Source organism: Nannospalax galili, unplaced genomic scaffold (assembly GCF_000622305.1).
Source record: "Nannospalax galili isolate Female #2095 unplaced genomic scaffold, S.galili_v1.0 scaffold445, whole genome shotgun sequence".
NCBI lineage: Eukaryota > Metazoa > Chordata > Mammalia > Rodentia > Spalacidae > Nannospalax > Nannospalax galili.
Genome location: NW_008354184.1, coordinates 1090216 through 1103444, shown reverse-complemented (window position 1 = coordinate 1103444; position 13229 = coordinate 1090216). Strand labels below are relative to the sequence as shown.

Sequence of the window (13229 nt, the reverse complement as noted above, 5' to 3'; positions counted from 1 at the left end):
GGTCGAGTCCAAGAGGGAACAGTGACATGCTGATACCCATGAGACAGTATGGACAGGGAGGCCTGGGTACTAAGAGCAGACCTGCAGGGACGGAGTGGGTGCTGTGGAGTAGGGGCTGCAAACCCTGATATTGGTCTGAGTCCAGCCTAGAGGATCTTGGGGAGGGAAGGGAGAGTAAAATGGGGGAACAGAGGGGTTGCAATACCAGAGACCTTCCCTTTCCCTGCTTATCTCCCCAGACCCCCAAGGGATGCAGCACTCTGGGTGTCCAGGCAAGTAGCTCAGGAAGATTGGATCCTGAGGGACACTAGGGACCTGGATCCTGGAACTGGGGCACAGGTGGGGAAGGGGTGTTGGAATGAGGCCAAAGCTCAGTTAGAACTGGGGCACTTTTCATGTGGGACTTGCTTCTATACAGCTTTCCTAGGGAATCCTGGGAAATTGTATGCCTGAACCTGACTGAGTGGAACTGGTTAGGCCAGGTGTGGGGCAAATGTGGATGGATGAGGCTTTGGGGCAGTCTAGTCTAGGGGCAGATGCTTCTGACCTGCTGGAGGGAGGGACAGGATGGTTCTCCCAGTCCCCCACATTGAAGAAGAGCCTCCAAGTAAACCACATGTTTATTTTGAACATTCAAATGTACAAAAACAAAAATGATAACAAAATCCATGACACAGATCACGCACACACTCACACAGACACATACGTAGCATCTCAGGTCACTTTATGTACAAAATAGAGCAGAAGGGGGAGGGGAGGCTGGGAGGGGAGGGCAGTGGAGGGCACTAGTGTCCGATGACTGTACATGCTTGCTGCTCAGCCTGGGTCACAGGAGCCCCTTCCCCACCCAGTAGAGGCAGGGGGCAGGGTGGGAGGTGGCATCTGAGGTGGCCGGCAGCTGGAGTAAAATGTGAGAAATCCCAGATCTGGGGAAGTCCCTTCTCCAGTTTGCTCAGGCTAAGGGTGCTAGGATGTGTAGGAGGGACCCAGTTGTGGGGAGGAGGGACCACTGTGTCTGGAAGATGAAGTACAGTTAGGGGGCCCTCAAGGGTCATTTGATCTCCCCAACTGGGCCTCAGTTTCTCCATCTGCAAAGCCAAGGGTTGAGCAATTGCTCCTCTTGCCTGAGTCTGTGGTCCCCAGTCATGTGTCACTATGATGAGGTGATCTTTAGGGAGGAGGGAGAAGCCACCAATGCCACAAAAGTAGGATATCTGGCAGAGAACAGCTGAAGCACCTGACACAGGGTTTGCCCAGAGCAGGGGACTGAGGAAGAGCCACTTCTGCTCTGCCTTCCTGCAGAGACTCCTGGGACACTCATTTCTACCTGCTCTGGAAACTGTAGCCCAGTTACAGAGTGCGAGGCTAGGGCACAGGTGAGAGACTCCCTCCTCACTGACCCTGAGGCCTCCATCCCACATCTCTGTTCCTCCTCCACTTTGAATGGGGTGGGCACAGTTCTTTGGGCAGAAACACACCAGGATCAGGGTCAGGGCCTCTAGTCTTTCAAGGTGAGGGGTGGATTACACATGGAGCCTGATCCTAAATACAAGTCATGCTCCATCCCTGGCTGGGTGGTTGACGTAGGCAAATTGCTTCACCTCTCTGAACCCCAGCCTTTTCTTCTGCATCAAAAGGGCTAAGAACAGTCCTACCTCATAACTGTGCCATGAAGAAAACAAGATGTTGCTTTCACTGTGCTCTATGTAGTTCCAGTGTCTGAGGTACCTAACAAGCATGGGCTCCAGCTTCATCAGAGCCAAGGGCAGCTCAGAGTCGCAGCTGAGTGACTCTGGACATGCTTGGGAGCAGCAGAAGGTAGCAGAACTTGGCAAAAGTTCACTGCACAATAGATGAGGGCAGGTGGGGACTTTAGAAATGGGAAGCCTGGACCTTCTCCAGTGACCTACACCCAGTCATACCCAAGTGTCTCCAGTGTGTTCCTGGGATGGGGGGCTCGGGTTTAATCAAGGTGACTCAGCATAGGAACAAGGCTCAGACGTCAGAAGTCTCATCACTACTGTGACAAAGCATAAAGGATTGGGATGGTATGTCTAGTGGGCTTAGATAGCCAGGCAGCTTCTGTCACCTCTTTCCCAAAACCCTGTCCTCCCAAGGCCTCCCCCAAAGCTACCTCTTCCAACACAACAGCAAGATCTTGATGAGGTTCAGTGTCCCCAAAGTCTAAGTTCTGTATGCAGCTGTCACCCAGCAACAGCTTGTCCTCATGACAGACACTTGACCCAGTACTGGGCCTGATGTCATTGGCTGTTACTGGGCAACCTGGATCTCGGCAGGTTGGGCTGAAGCCTTTGCGACTATCTTCAGGGGACAGGGACTGAGCTGTGTATTTGCTCTCGAAATGGAGATACAAATCCAGGGGCCAGAGGCAAGTCTTGGACACATGTCCCAGGCACAGGCCACAGCCTTCCACTCCCGTGTCATGTCTCAGATCGAGTGGCAGTGGTGAACACAGACGGGGACAGAGGGGAGGGGCAGGAGGCACTGGTGCCCACTGAGTCAGGTAGCCTGCACTGCTCAGACACTTTTGGGACACCTGTATCCTCAGCTGTCCATCTGCTAGGGCCCTTCCCTTCACCACCTGGGGCTCCCAAGATGTTCCTGTGTCTTGTTGGAAAGGATCACACCCTTGCAAATGTTCCCCTGGGCAGGTATAGGCTGGCTCAAAAAAACCCTAAGGACAGGCAGTAATGTACACAGAGAAAGATGCTGAGGGGCCTAAAACTCTGCGCTATACTCCTGGCCCTACCATGTTGTGCTATGTGATCCTGGACAAGTTACTTGTCCTCTCTGAGCTCTTCCCCATCTCTCATAAGCAGGAGCTTGGAATGGATGGCTGGGTGGCTTTTCTCAGCTCTGTCATTCTTAGTGCTCTTGTGGGAACAGGTGAGGACTCAAACGTGGGGACCAGGAAGCCAGAGCTGTGATGCTCTCAGATAAGCAATGGTGCCAGGCTGAGGGATTTGGTGGGAGCTAATGCCTATAATATGTGTGAGTCTGCCCCGACCCTTGTGTCAACTGTGACTCTAACCGCTGTCTAGCATGATCCATCTACTGTCCAGTTCCAGAACCTTCCATGCTAAGCCACTGGACCTTCAGGTCTAACCTGGTCTATCTAACAGTTATCATGGCTCATCTCACGTTCCAAATGCAGTGCTCTCAGAAGTAACCAACAGAAGGGCCTCCACTCACAAAGGCGAATGCAGGCCCAGAGAGAGCAGGTACTTACAGAAGGTCACACAGCAAATCAGCAGCAGGACTGCCTAGGAACCAAGGGCTCCCCTTTCACACCCAGCGCTTTGCCCTCCCTCTCAGCATCTTCTGTTCTCCTCAGAACCATGCAGGAGTCAGTAAGGCATCCCTACCAGGAGCTGTGTCTCCTGGGTCACAGTGCCTCTGCTTTGGATGCTCTCAGCCCAGGCTAGAGTGACCCAGGTCCTGTCATGGGCACGAAGTGGGGGAGAGGCAACCATGTCGGTGGGCAGAGTTGCCAGTGGGCACAGGGGGTGATTACAGCCCTTTGGCCTCTGGGGTCTTGGTCCCTAGCCATTCAGATGGTATCTGGGAAAGGAACCTTTTGGAAACTGAGGTGGGACTTGACTGGGCATGGACCAACATTCAAACCATGGCACACAAAGAAACAGGTGAGAGGAAGGAGAGGGAAGGGGAGGACAGGATTGCCATGATCTCACAGTCCCTGTAGGCAGCTGAGGAAGATGGAGGAGGGGTGTCTGAGAGCATATGTCCCTCACATCCTTTCTATAGTCTCTTGTGGGCCTGAAGTATAGGGGATGGGGGTTCAAAGGTCACTCCACCCATAACCCCTTAAGGGATGCTGTTGGGATTAGTGGGATTAGATGTGACAAGGAAGACAGGATGTGAGAGGAGGAGAGACCACTCCAGTGCACTGCCAGGAGGTGGGCAAAGCCTCCATTCTCCCAGGCTGGACTGGCTGACTTAAGATACTGGTCCCATTCAGGTGACTGAGGGGATACCCATCACAAGGCATCCTAGAAGTATGGGTACAGATGAGGGGAAGTGGGAGGTACAGCCAGGAATGGGACAGGAGGGAAGGCCAGCATGTGGACAGGCTGAGGAGGGAAGTGTCCCCTCAAGGTTCCCAAAATGGCAGGCAAGGGAGGGGCCCTGGATGAGGTGACCCTTCATGCCTTGGCCCTCCCCTTGCAGACATCGAAGGTGGCCTTCTTTGCACCTCCAAAGGCCTCCACCAGCTTGTCTTCCCAGGGGAGAACGTTGCCCAGCATCGGCCCGGTGCAGTTGGCCATGCCCAGGACCTGGGCAGGTGTCAGGACATGGTCCCACAGGTTAAACTGGGCAATGTCACCTACGAAGGCCTGGGTGGCATCAAATCGGCCCCCCAGGGTATCCTGAGTCAAGAAAGCAGCAGAAAAAGGAGAGAGGTATGGAGTGAGGGAACAGAAAGGATAGCAGCAACCTAGAGTCAGGCCCTGTCCCTGCAAAGTCTAGTTCCCAAGGTACTAACCCCACCCCAAGGTCCTAGACCCACCCAAGGTTCCAGTTCCACTTCCAAGATTCTAGCTCCACTCTAAGGTTCCAGTCTCAATCCAAAGATTCCAGGTCCTCCCCAGGTTCCTGCTCCCACCAGATTCCTGCCGCACTTTCCTCTCTCAAGGTTCTAGCCTCACCCCTGGGTTCCAGTCCTGCCCCAGGTTCCAGTCCCTCTGGTGGGTCTCTGCTCCCTTGGCCCCCAGCTGCCATTTACTGAAGGTGGAAGTCATTACTATTCTCAGTTCCCTCTACCTAAGGGTTGTCATGTCCTCATCAGGGTCCCAGTAGGTAATGTCTGGAGTCTGTAGTGCACCTGTCCTTACCTGCTCCTGGCCCAGGATAAGGATTCCATGTGGCTTGATGGGGTGCCAGGCTGCCAGGTTCTCTCCAGAGCCCCGCAGCTCTCCATCCTGGTATGCAGACCACAGCCCATCCCGTGTGGTCCAGGCAATACAGATGTGGTGCCAGTTGTTGTCCTTCAAACTCAAGGGCAGCTGGGCTACCTGGACACAGGTCCCCAATCCCCAGTCAGAAGGCCCAAGACTGGAGCAGTGGAATGCATAGCAGTCCCACATCTTTCCTCCAGGGATGGACCCCAAGGCCTGACCCTCATCCCAGCCAGTGTCTCTCCTGACCCCTCACTCTCTTTCCTCATAACTATACCAAGAAGCTTCCCTTAAGTCACAGGGACTGTCTATTTTTGGTTTTCAGCTGTTTCCAGGGCTTCAAGGTCACACAAGACCTATTCCCCTTGTCCATCTCACACAGTGCCCAGCACGTGGTGGGGCTTATTTAGTATTAGAGACAGAGTTAGCCTTGGACTCAGGCCAAGTGCTGGTTTGTGACTCTGGCTCTGCCACCAGGCCCCTATGTAACCCTGAGGAGACTGCTCTTTCCTCTCAGGGCCTCAGTTTCCTCATCTGTGAAGTAGTCAGACAAGGGAAGGAGAATACACAACCACTTTCTCTTTCTCTACCCAAGGCAGACATAGCTAATCATGAGCCCAGACTCAGCCTGGGACTCTCCTCACTGTGTTCTGGATGCCTCTGTTGATGTCTTGTTTAGCCTGTGAAGTGACAGCCACTTGCCGTTTGTGATTCTGATGCCCTCAGAGGGCCCTTTTATCCCAAAAGTGCTCTGAAGTCACGACTTCGTGCAGCATTCTCTGAGGCCTGCTGGGTGCCAGGCCCTGTTCCAGACATAGGGGGTGGATTGCATAGGCAATCTCTGCCTATGAAGGAGGGAAGGACTCAGGGAACAGCATTTCCCAGAATGGTTCATGTTCACTGTCTACATGACTGGATTTGGAGTCACCTAGGAGACATGCCTCTGGGCATTGTATGTGAAGGAGTGTCCAGAGAGTTTTAAATGAGGAGGGAAGACCTACCCCAAATGTGGCCTATGCACTGTGGTCCTAGACTCAAAAAAAAAAAGGAGGAAGCCAACACAGCACCACCATTCAACTTTCTCTACTTCCTAACTTTGGATACGTGACTAGCCACATCGTGCTCCTGCTCCCACAGCTAGGGCTGCTCTTGCCACCATGCATACCCCACCACGAGGAACTGTACCCTCAAGCTGTGAGCCAGAACAAAACACTAGTTTCCTTAAATTGCTCTTTTTTTTTTTCTGGTATTTTGTCACAGCAAAGAGAAAGTAAAACACTGCCAGATAAAACAGCCTGGGGGCCACAGGGGAAGCCCAGTGCCCATTCAAGGGAAAGGGGACTCAGGGACAGATGCCCTCTGGAAGGACATGGAATCTGGCAGTGGCACTATGAGCCCAGTGCATTCTGCAAAGCAAAGGTACAGAGGTGGGAAAGTGGAGGGATGCAAGAGCAAGGATGGCTGCTCGGTGCTCTGTCCGTGGTGCTGAACTCACTACCATGGGTGTCTAGTGCTGCCCTCCGCCAGGCTAAGGGTGGCGAGGGCTATAGGACCTCGTGCTCCATGTGGTGCCCAGCCACCCTTGTAGTCTTGGAGCTTATGGAACCTCAAGGCAATGCACTGTCTCCTGCCCACCTCCTCCTCTTCTTCCTCCAGGACACCCATACAGGCGGGCTCCCAGCTGCAAGGCTGTGGGCTGGTGGGAGATGCAGTGAGACACATGGTGTCTGCATTTCCAAGGGGTCTCAATAGATCACCCTCTAGGCCAAAACAATGTGGCAGGAGGAGCACCTTTGGGCGAGATGTTCTCCTTGCCCCTCAGTTACCACACCCTATCAGTCATGTCGCTAGATGAGTCCTTGTCCTGCCTTCCTGCCAGGCTTGGGAAAATCATGGGGGCAGGTGGCCTGGGTGGGAGGCAGGAAGAGCACCTTTGGGTGCTGACCCAGTGGCAGAACAGTGAGGGTGACAAAGGGGAGCTTTAGATCCCATGACCCTGAATCCCACCCTCATCCCTTCAGTAGATGTGTGGCAAGTGGCATTGCTTCCCCTCTCTGAGCCCTACTTTTCCACTTGTGAAATGGGGACAGGGAGGGCACTTCCATTCAGTGCTATTGGGAAAACCGAGGTGGAGGTGGGAGGCCAGTGCATCTTCACACAGTGCTCCAGTGATCAATAGCTCATGCAGACACAGGATGGCTCACATCAAGTTCTGCTGGCTGTCCCCCACATCCACCTAATGCCACCTGCTTCTCACTACAACCCTAAGACTGGGGCTATTGTTATTGCTAGACAGATGAGGAGTCTGAGGCACAGGCTAGTAAATAATAGGACGACCCAGTGGACATGACACATAGCCAGGACTCAAACCCAGCCCTCAGAATGGACCATTCCCTCCACAGCAGGGAGGAGTGGAAGCAGGCTCTGGGGATTACCAGCAGCCCTCCTCTGCCCAGGCAGGCCCTGGGAGCTCTCTCCCTCCCTCTCTGTCCAGGAGAATGCACTGGGCCCTGGTGCAGATGCCTGCACCTCTAGCTCTGTCACCCAGGAGCCAGCCTCTGCACCCCTCGCAATACTTAGAGCCTCTAGCTGGGCCCATGCCCCTCTCTAGCCTGCCCTGCATCTGGCTTGTTTGTGTACTCCCAGACCAAGCTTGGCACACAGTAGGCATTTAATGTGCTGACTATGCTGAGCAGGAGAATGAAAGTCTCAACACACATTCAGCGTCTAGGTAGTCCAGGGGGAAGGAAGGATTTTGGAAAGTGGAGCCCACACACACACCCACATCCTTGGGCTGAGGCCCCGCCCCTCCATCCGAGGCCCCGCCCACCTTGTCGTTGATCAGCAGCTCCATGGGCTCAGGGCCAGCCTCCAGCAGCACGATCTCATTGGCCTGTCCAGGCACCGAGTAAGAGAAGGGAGTACCCTGTCCAGAGCCACCTGACCTGGAGTGCAGCCACATGCAGGCGGTGAAGGCGTAGAGCTCTGGCAGCGCCTTGCGCACACGGGCATACATGTAGTTGTTGCGGATTGGGATGCTCACTCTGAAGGCATCTGGGGGACTGTAGGCAGAGGACCCTGGAGGGGACAGGGCAGGGTCAGTGGACACTCCAGAATGAGGGCTGATGGTTCCTTGCCACCTGGAGGGGTTCACATGCCTTCACGTCATCCATTCTACCTCTTGGGCTGAGGGGTGTGGCTAAAGCCCAAAGACTCTGGCCTTCCGATGTCTCAAATTCATCCTGCTGTCACTACTTCCCCACCATGGGAGCCTCAACAAGATAAATGCAACCTCCTTGGAGCTTCCATTTCTACAGTAAAATGTGCTAACGATATTTTTTCCATTCCACAATGTAAGGGTTGGTGGGCTAGAGTACACAAAAAGCCTGGGCCCATAAGTAAGTGTTGACCAGATGTTTTAAATTTTTTTTGGTGTTGTTTGCCTGCTTACTAAGTATTCTGCAGTGCTTTCTGAGTGACATGCTTGGTTCTCAGTGTTTTTTGTACATTACCTCATAAGATCCCTGAGTTAGGCACTGTTACAATCCCTGTTTTTCCAGGTGATACTTTGGCATAGAGAGATTTATTTTTATTTTATTTTATGTGTATGAGTGTAATGCCTACAAATAGGTAACACCCATGTTTTGCAATGCTCTCAGAGGTCAGAAGAGGGTGTTGGATCCCCTGGAACTGGAGTTACAGATGTTTGTTAGCCACCATGGGGGTGCTGGGAATCAAACCTGGGTCTTCTGCAAGAGCAGCCAGTGCTCTTAACCACTGAGCCATCTCTCCTGCTCAGGAGAGATTTTTTTTTTCCTTCAAGTCCACACAGCTATTAAGTGACAGGGCTAGGATTGGAACAAAAAATGAAAATTCTTTTTCTACTCAGTTTCTAGGTGGGGGTTGAGGTTGGAGCCCAGGAAGGGAGGGGGCTTGTGCAGGGCCCCCAGATTTCTGCAGGTAACCTCCCTCTCCTGACCTGCAGACGGTGGCGTGGCGCCCACATTTCTGCACGTAACCCCCCCCTCCCGCCCGCCGGATGAGGGAGAGGGGAGAGAGAGAGAGAGAGAGAGAGAGAGAGAGAGAGAGAGAGAGAGAGAGAGAGAGAAACTTTCCTCTGCTCCCTCAGGGGTACGGATATAGAGGTACAAGTGGCTGCACTGAATGGGGATGGAGGCTGCTGCTGTCCCTGCACTCAGCTGGGGTGCCTCCCCAGAGCCCCCCAAGCCTGCCACTCTCCTGCAGCTGAACCCAGCATAGCCCCTCTGCCTCCCACACATACTCCCTGCTTCTGTTAGAACTAGCTAGTGACAGGCCCCTGACTCCTGCACCTGCACACTGTTCATTTCAATTCTCTGTCCCCCTGGCAGTACCAGGCCCGGGTGTTAAACAAATGACAAAAGGCTGGCAGATTCACTGGAGTTTCTATGAGTGGTCATGGATGCCAAGGGACTTGGCCAGAGGTCTAGATCGTCTATGTACTGGCTATATGACCTTTGGCAAGTCACTTGACCTCTCTGAACCTCACTGTCCTCATCCATGAAAACCCTTGTGCAGATAGTGAAGATGAAATCAGTGTGTCATTTCTCAACTGACCCTGGGGACACACAGAGCCAGAAAATGATCACTGTTGGCAATAACTTTGAAGTGACCATAAGCCCCCAGCCAGGCTCTCCTGAAGTAACAGCCAGGGCTCAGGGCCTGGCTGCTCAGCTGTCTATCCCAGGACCCACCATGCTCCAGCTCAGCCACGCGGCCCTGCAGGGCGTCCAGCTCCTTTTCCACTTCCTGTCGCTGCCGGTGGCTGCCATGACTGAGGGCTGTGCGCTCCTTCTCCAGCGCCAGCACCTTAGCCAGCAGCTGGTCTTCTAACTCATCCATCTTGGTGTGCAGGGCAGTGGGCATAGCTGGGGCTGGCGCGGAGGAGAGGTTCCCTCGGACTGGGAGCTCTTGCTGCTCCAAGAAAGGAGAGACAGGTCACATGGAGGTGCCACCACCCATGCTGACCCACCCCAGGTGAGCCCGGCTTCCTGTACATAAAGCTGGGATGGTGAATCAATGACAGATAGCCCTGTGCCTGAGCTAAGAGAGGGAGGGAGGACATCCCAGCACAGCCTTGTGGCTGGGAAGAACCAGGACAGAGGCACTTGGCAGTCATTTGGTACTTATATAGCCTTCCATGGCCAGGTCTTGTGATACAAATCCCCTCTCCAAGGGCTGGAACATAGTTAAGGGCATCCCCAGGCAAAGGCCTGCTAGGATGTGTTTGTGGTACAGGACATGCCTTTTGCCTGGTCTTCTGGACTGAGACTCTGGTGTCATGGCCGTTCCAGGACAGAATATGGTAAAGATCCCCGATTCAAGTCTGACACCCAAGGGCTCAAACCCAGCTTGGGAACCAACCTGCTGTGTGATGCTAGGAGAGTGCCCAGCCCTCTCTGAACCCATTTCCTATGACATTTCACTGTCATCTTGGACTGGTTCTGGGTAGGCCTATGTGGCAAATGTCAATAAACACAGCCTGCTGGTTGCAAGGACTGTCTCAGGCAGGGTGTTCCAGGGCAGGTTTTGAGGCCCTCCATCCAGCCCAGGATAAGGACAGTGTTTAGAGACGTTCCTTGTTCTGTCTTAAGAACCTAGTGTGCAGAATTGGCAGGCAGGCAAGGCCACAGGTTCAGATCGAAAGGAACAGTCTGAGGTTTGAGGAACCAAATTGGGCATCTTCATCCCCCTGGCTTCCTGCATCCTCTACAGCCCCTTCCTCCAAGAGGCCCCATGCTTCCTCACTCTCCAGGATTCCAGGTAGTGATGCCTGGGACCCTGACTGAGGCCCCAAGACAAGAGCTTAGAGACTCCTCCCAATTCATTCACTGAGCAAACATGGTTGTGTGCCTACTGTGTGCCACAAGCACCCACTATGTTCCACAGTACCTACTGTGTGCTGGATGCTGCCCCAGGCACCAAAGATACAGATGAAGGCAAAGCAAGAACTCAACCTCCCCTGAGCATCCCAAGCTTCGAGGTACCGGCCCTGTGCCTGAGGACAAGCATGGAAACCCTGTCAACCTCAGTGGCCCAGCCCTGGCCTTGCCAGTCACTTGCTGGATGATGCTGGCATGTTTCTTAACCTTTCTGAGCCTGTTTACTAGGTCTGTGAAAAGGGACAAGTGTATCCCTTGTGTCAATGTGCTCTGAGGCACAGGAGTTGCCATGGTGACAAGCAATATGGCCCTTAGACCAAACAGGGGCTCACACTAGTCTTTGCCACTGGGGCAGTATGAGCAGGGCAGGGAGGTGACCGCTGGGCACCACCATTCTGTCTATAAGCCAAGCCCCTGCAGCATCCCATATGCTGGCTATGGTCAGGGTGAGCAGTGGTGCACAGGGAGGGGACCGACAGCCTGGCCCAGGGTAGACACCTGTGGTAGGGTTTCAAGTACAAACCAGTGGGCCGTGAGCCACACCCACTTTCTGGATTTGTCCATTTCAAGGGCAGCGATGGTGGGCACTTGTCACAGTAATCATGGAGAGCATGGGGATTCAACTGACTCTCCATCCTGCTCAGTGCCCCTGCCTTGGTGCCAGGCCTGCCTTGATAGCCAACCCACCTCCATACCCTGCTCCTCATTATTCTGAGGCCTCTTTCTTCAACCCAGAGATCCCAACATTGTAGGAAGATTCTCCACCCAGCCTATTTTCCACCCCTGTCAAATGGGGCCCCAGGCTTGCGGTTGGCCACCTCAGGACAGAAAGGATGGAAGGAGGGAGTAGAGACCTAGAGAACATGAGGAGAGTCCTGGGGCCTGACCATAGGGCTACAGGGAGCTGACTGCCCCACACCTCCCCTTGATCACAAATGTCCACAAGGAACTGGGGCCACCCCCACCCCACTGTGCTGAGCTGGCCGGGCATCTAGAAAGTCATGGACTGCTGCAGGAGCCACAGGACATCAGGGCTGGAAAGGGTCTCTCTGCCACCAGGACCATCTGGCATTATTCACTGTCTGCCTCCTACCACCTTTGTGAGAGAGCCAGGCCATTCCTCAGAACCTCACATGGAATTAAGAATCTTCACAGCCCCTCACTGGAGCCAGGCTCTTAGTGTCCCCCTTTCATAACTGGGGAAAGGCAGAAATTCTTCTGTATTGTCTGACACACCCAGAGCCACTGCCCCATCCCTAGCTAGGTGTCCTCCCTTCATCCTCCCTGACCCTCCTGGAGTGACCAGGATGGCAAGGCCATTTACACTGCAGAGTTTTGCTGCTTCTTTTGAAGGGACACCCAGGTGGCCAGGGGAGGCACACAAGCTGTCCTTTGTCAGAGCTCCTGCTAGGTGGTGCCAGGAGGCCAGGAGGCCAGGGAGGAGGGGGCTCACGGCCAGGCCACAGCCCTTCCCCCAAGCATGTGAATCAGAGGAACACGACGCCCCCACCCCTCTTCCATCAGCCACAGGAGCAAGCTGTGCAGCGTGGGCTCAAGGCCTGGTGCCAAGTGGGCCCCAGCCTGAGATGGTGGGGGGAACGGAGAGTGATGTCACACCATCCCCCCACTCAGTGCCTGATGGGGCAAGAATGTGGGGGTTGGACCCCAGGTGGGGTGTTGGAAGTCTGTGGTGGAATTTACTATATCTGGACCTAGAGCTAGAGACCAGGGCTCTAGGCTCAGCTAGCTACTGATGAGATAATGGGGGTGAGATGTGTGTGTGGGGGGGGCTCCTCAGCACTCATCATGAAACGCTAACAGAAGTGGCGTCACTGACACCCCAACATGAGGCAAATGTTTCTCAGCTGTTTTTACCACCTGAAGAGGCTTACATTACAGATCCAGGATACCCAGGCTCAGAGAGGGCAGGATGCCTGCGTAAGGTCACACAGCAGTCCTGTGGCCACTCTTCAGTCCTAAAGGTCTGAATCTCAGTTTGTTGATCTGCCAAGTGAGCAGATACTGTTGCCCTGGCTGCTGGGGAAGCTGAAAGGGACAGTTTCAGTAGTCACAAGAAGGCCAGAAAGGCAGGGCAGCCTGTGTCACACTGTGCAGGACAGCCTCACAGGGTGCCCTATAGAAGGGTTCTGTCAGGGGACTGGAGAGATGGCTCAGTCCTTGACTCTAGTTTCAGGGGAATCCGATGCTCTCTTCTGACCTCCATGGCATTGCACGACATGGGTGCACTTACACACATGCGGGCAATACACTCGTACACATAAAACAAAAATAATAAATAAATATATTTTTTTCAAAAGATTTATGTTTTTATCCAGGCATGGTGGTGGCTGCCTTTAATCCCAGCACTCAC

At 53.8% G+C, this 13229-nt stretch overlaps 1 protein-coding gene across 1 annotated transcript in view; it reads right to left on the bottom strand.

Moving 5' to 3' along the window:
* Positions 1 to 602: 602 nt before the first annotated feature.
* Nptxr (neuronal pentraxin receptor) overlaps positions 603 to 13229 on the bottom strand; it is a 21619-nt gene continuing 8992 nt past the window's right edge. The window contains exons 3-6 of the mRNA XM_029555082.1: positions 9671 to 9890; positions 7768 to 8015; positions 4875 to 5054; positions 603 to 4409 (exon numbers count right to left, since the gene is read on the bottom strand). Of these exons, the coding sequence (XP_029410942.1) occupies positions 4185 to 4409; positions 4875 to 5054; positions 7768 to 8015; positions 9671 to 9890 (873 nt within the window). The 3' untranslated portion in view covers positions 603 to 4184. The remainder of the gene's footprint in view (positions 4410 to 4874; positions 5055 to 7767; positions 8016 to 9670; positions 9891 to 13229) is intronic.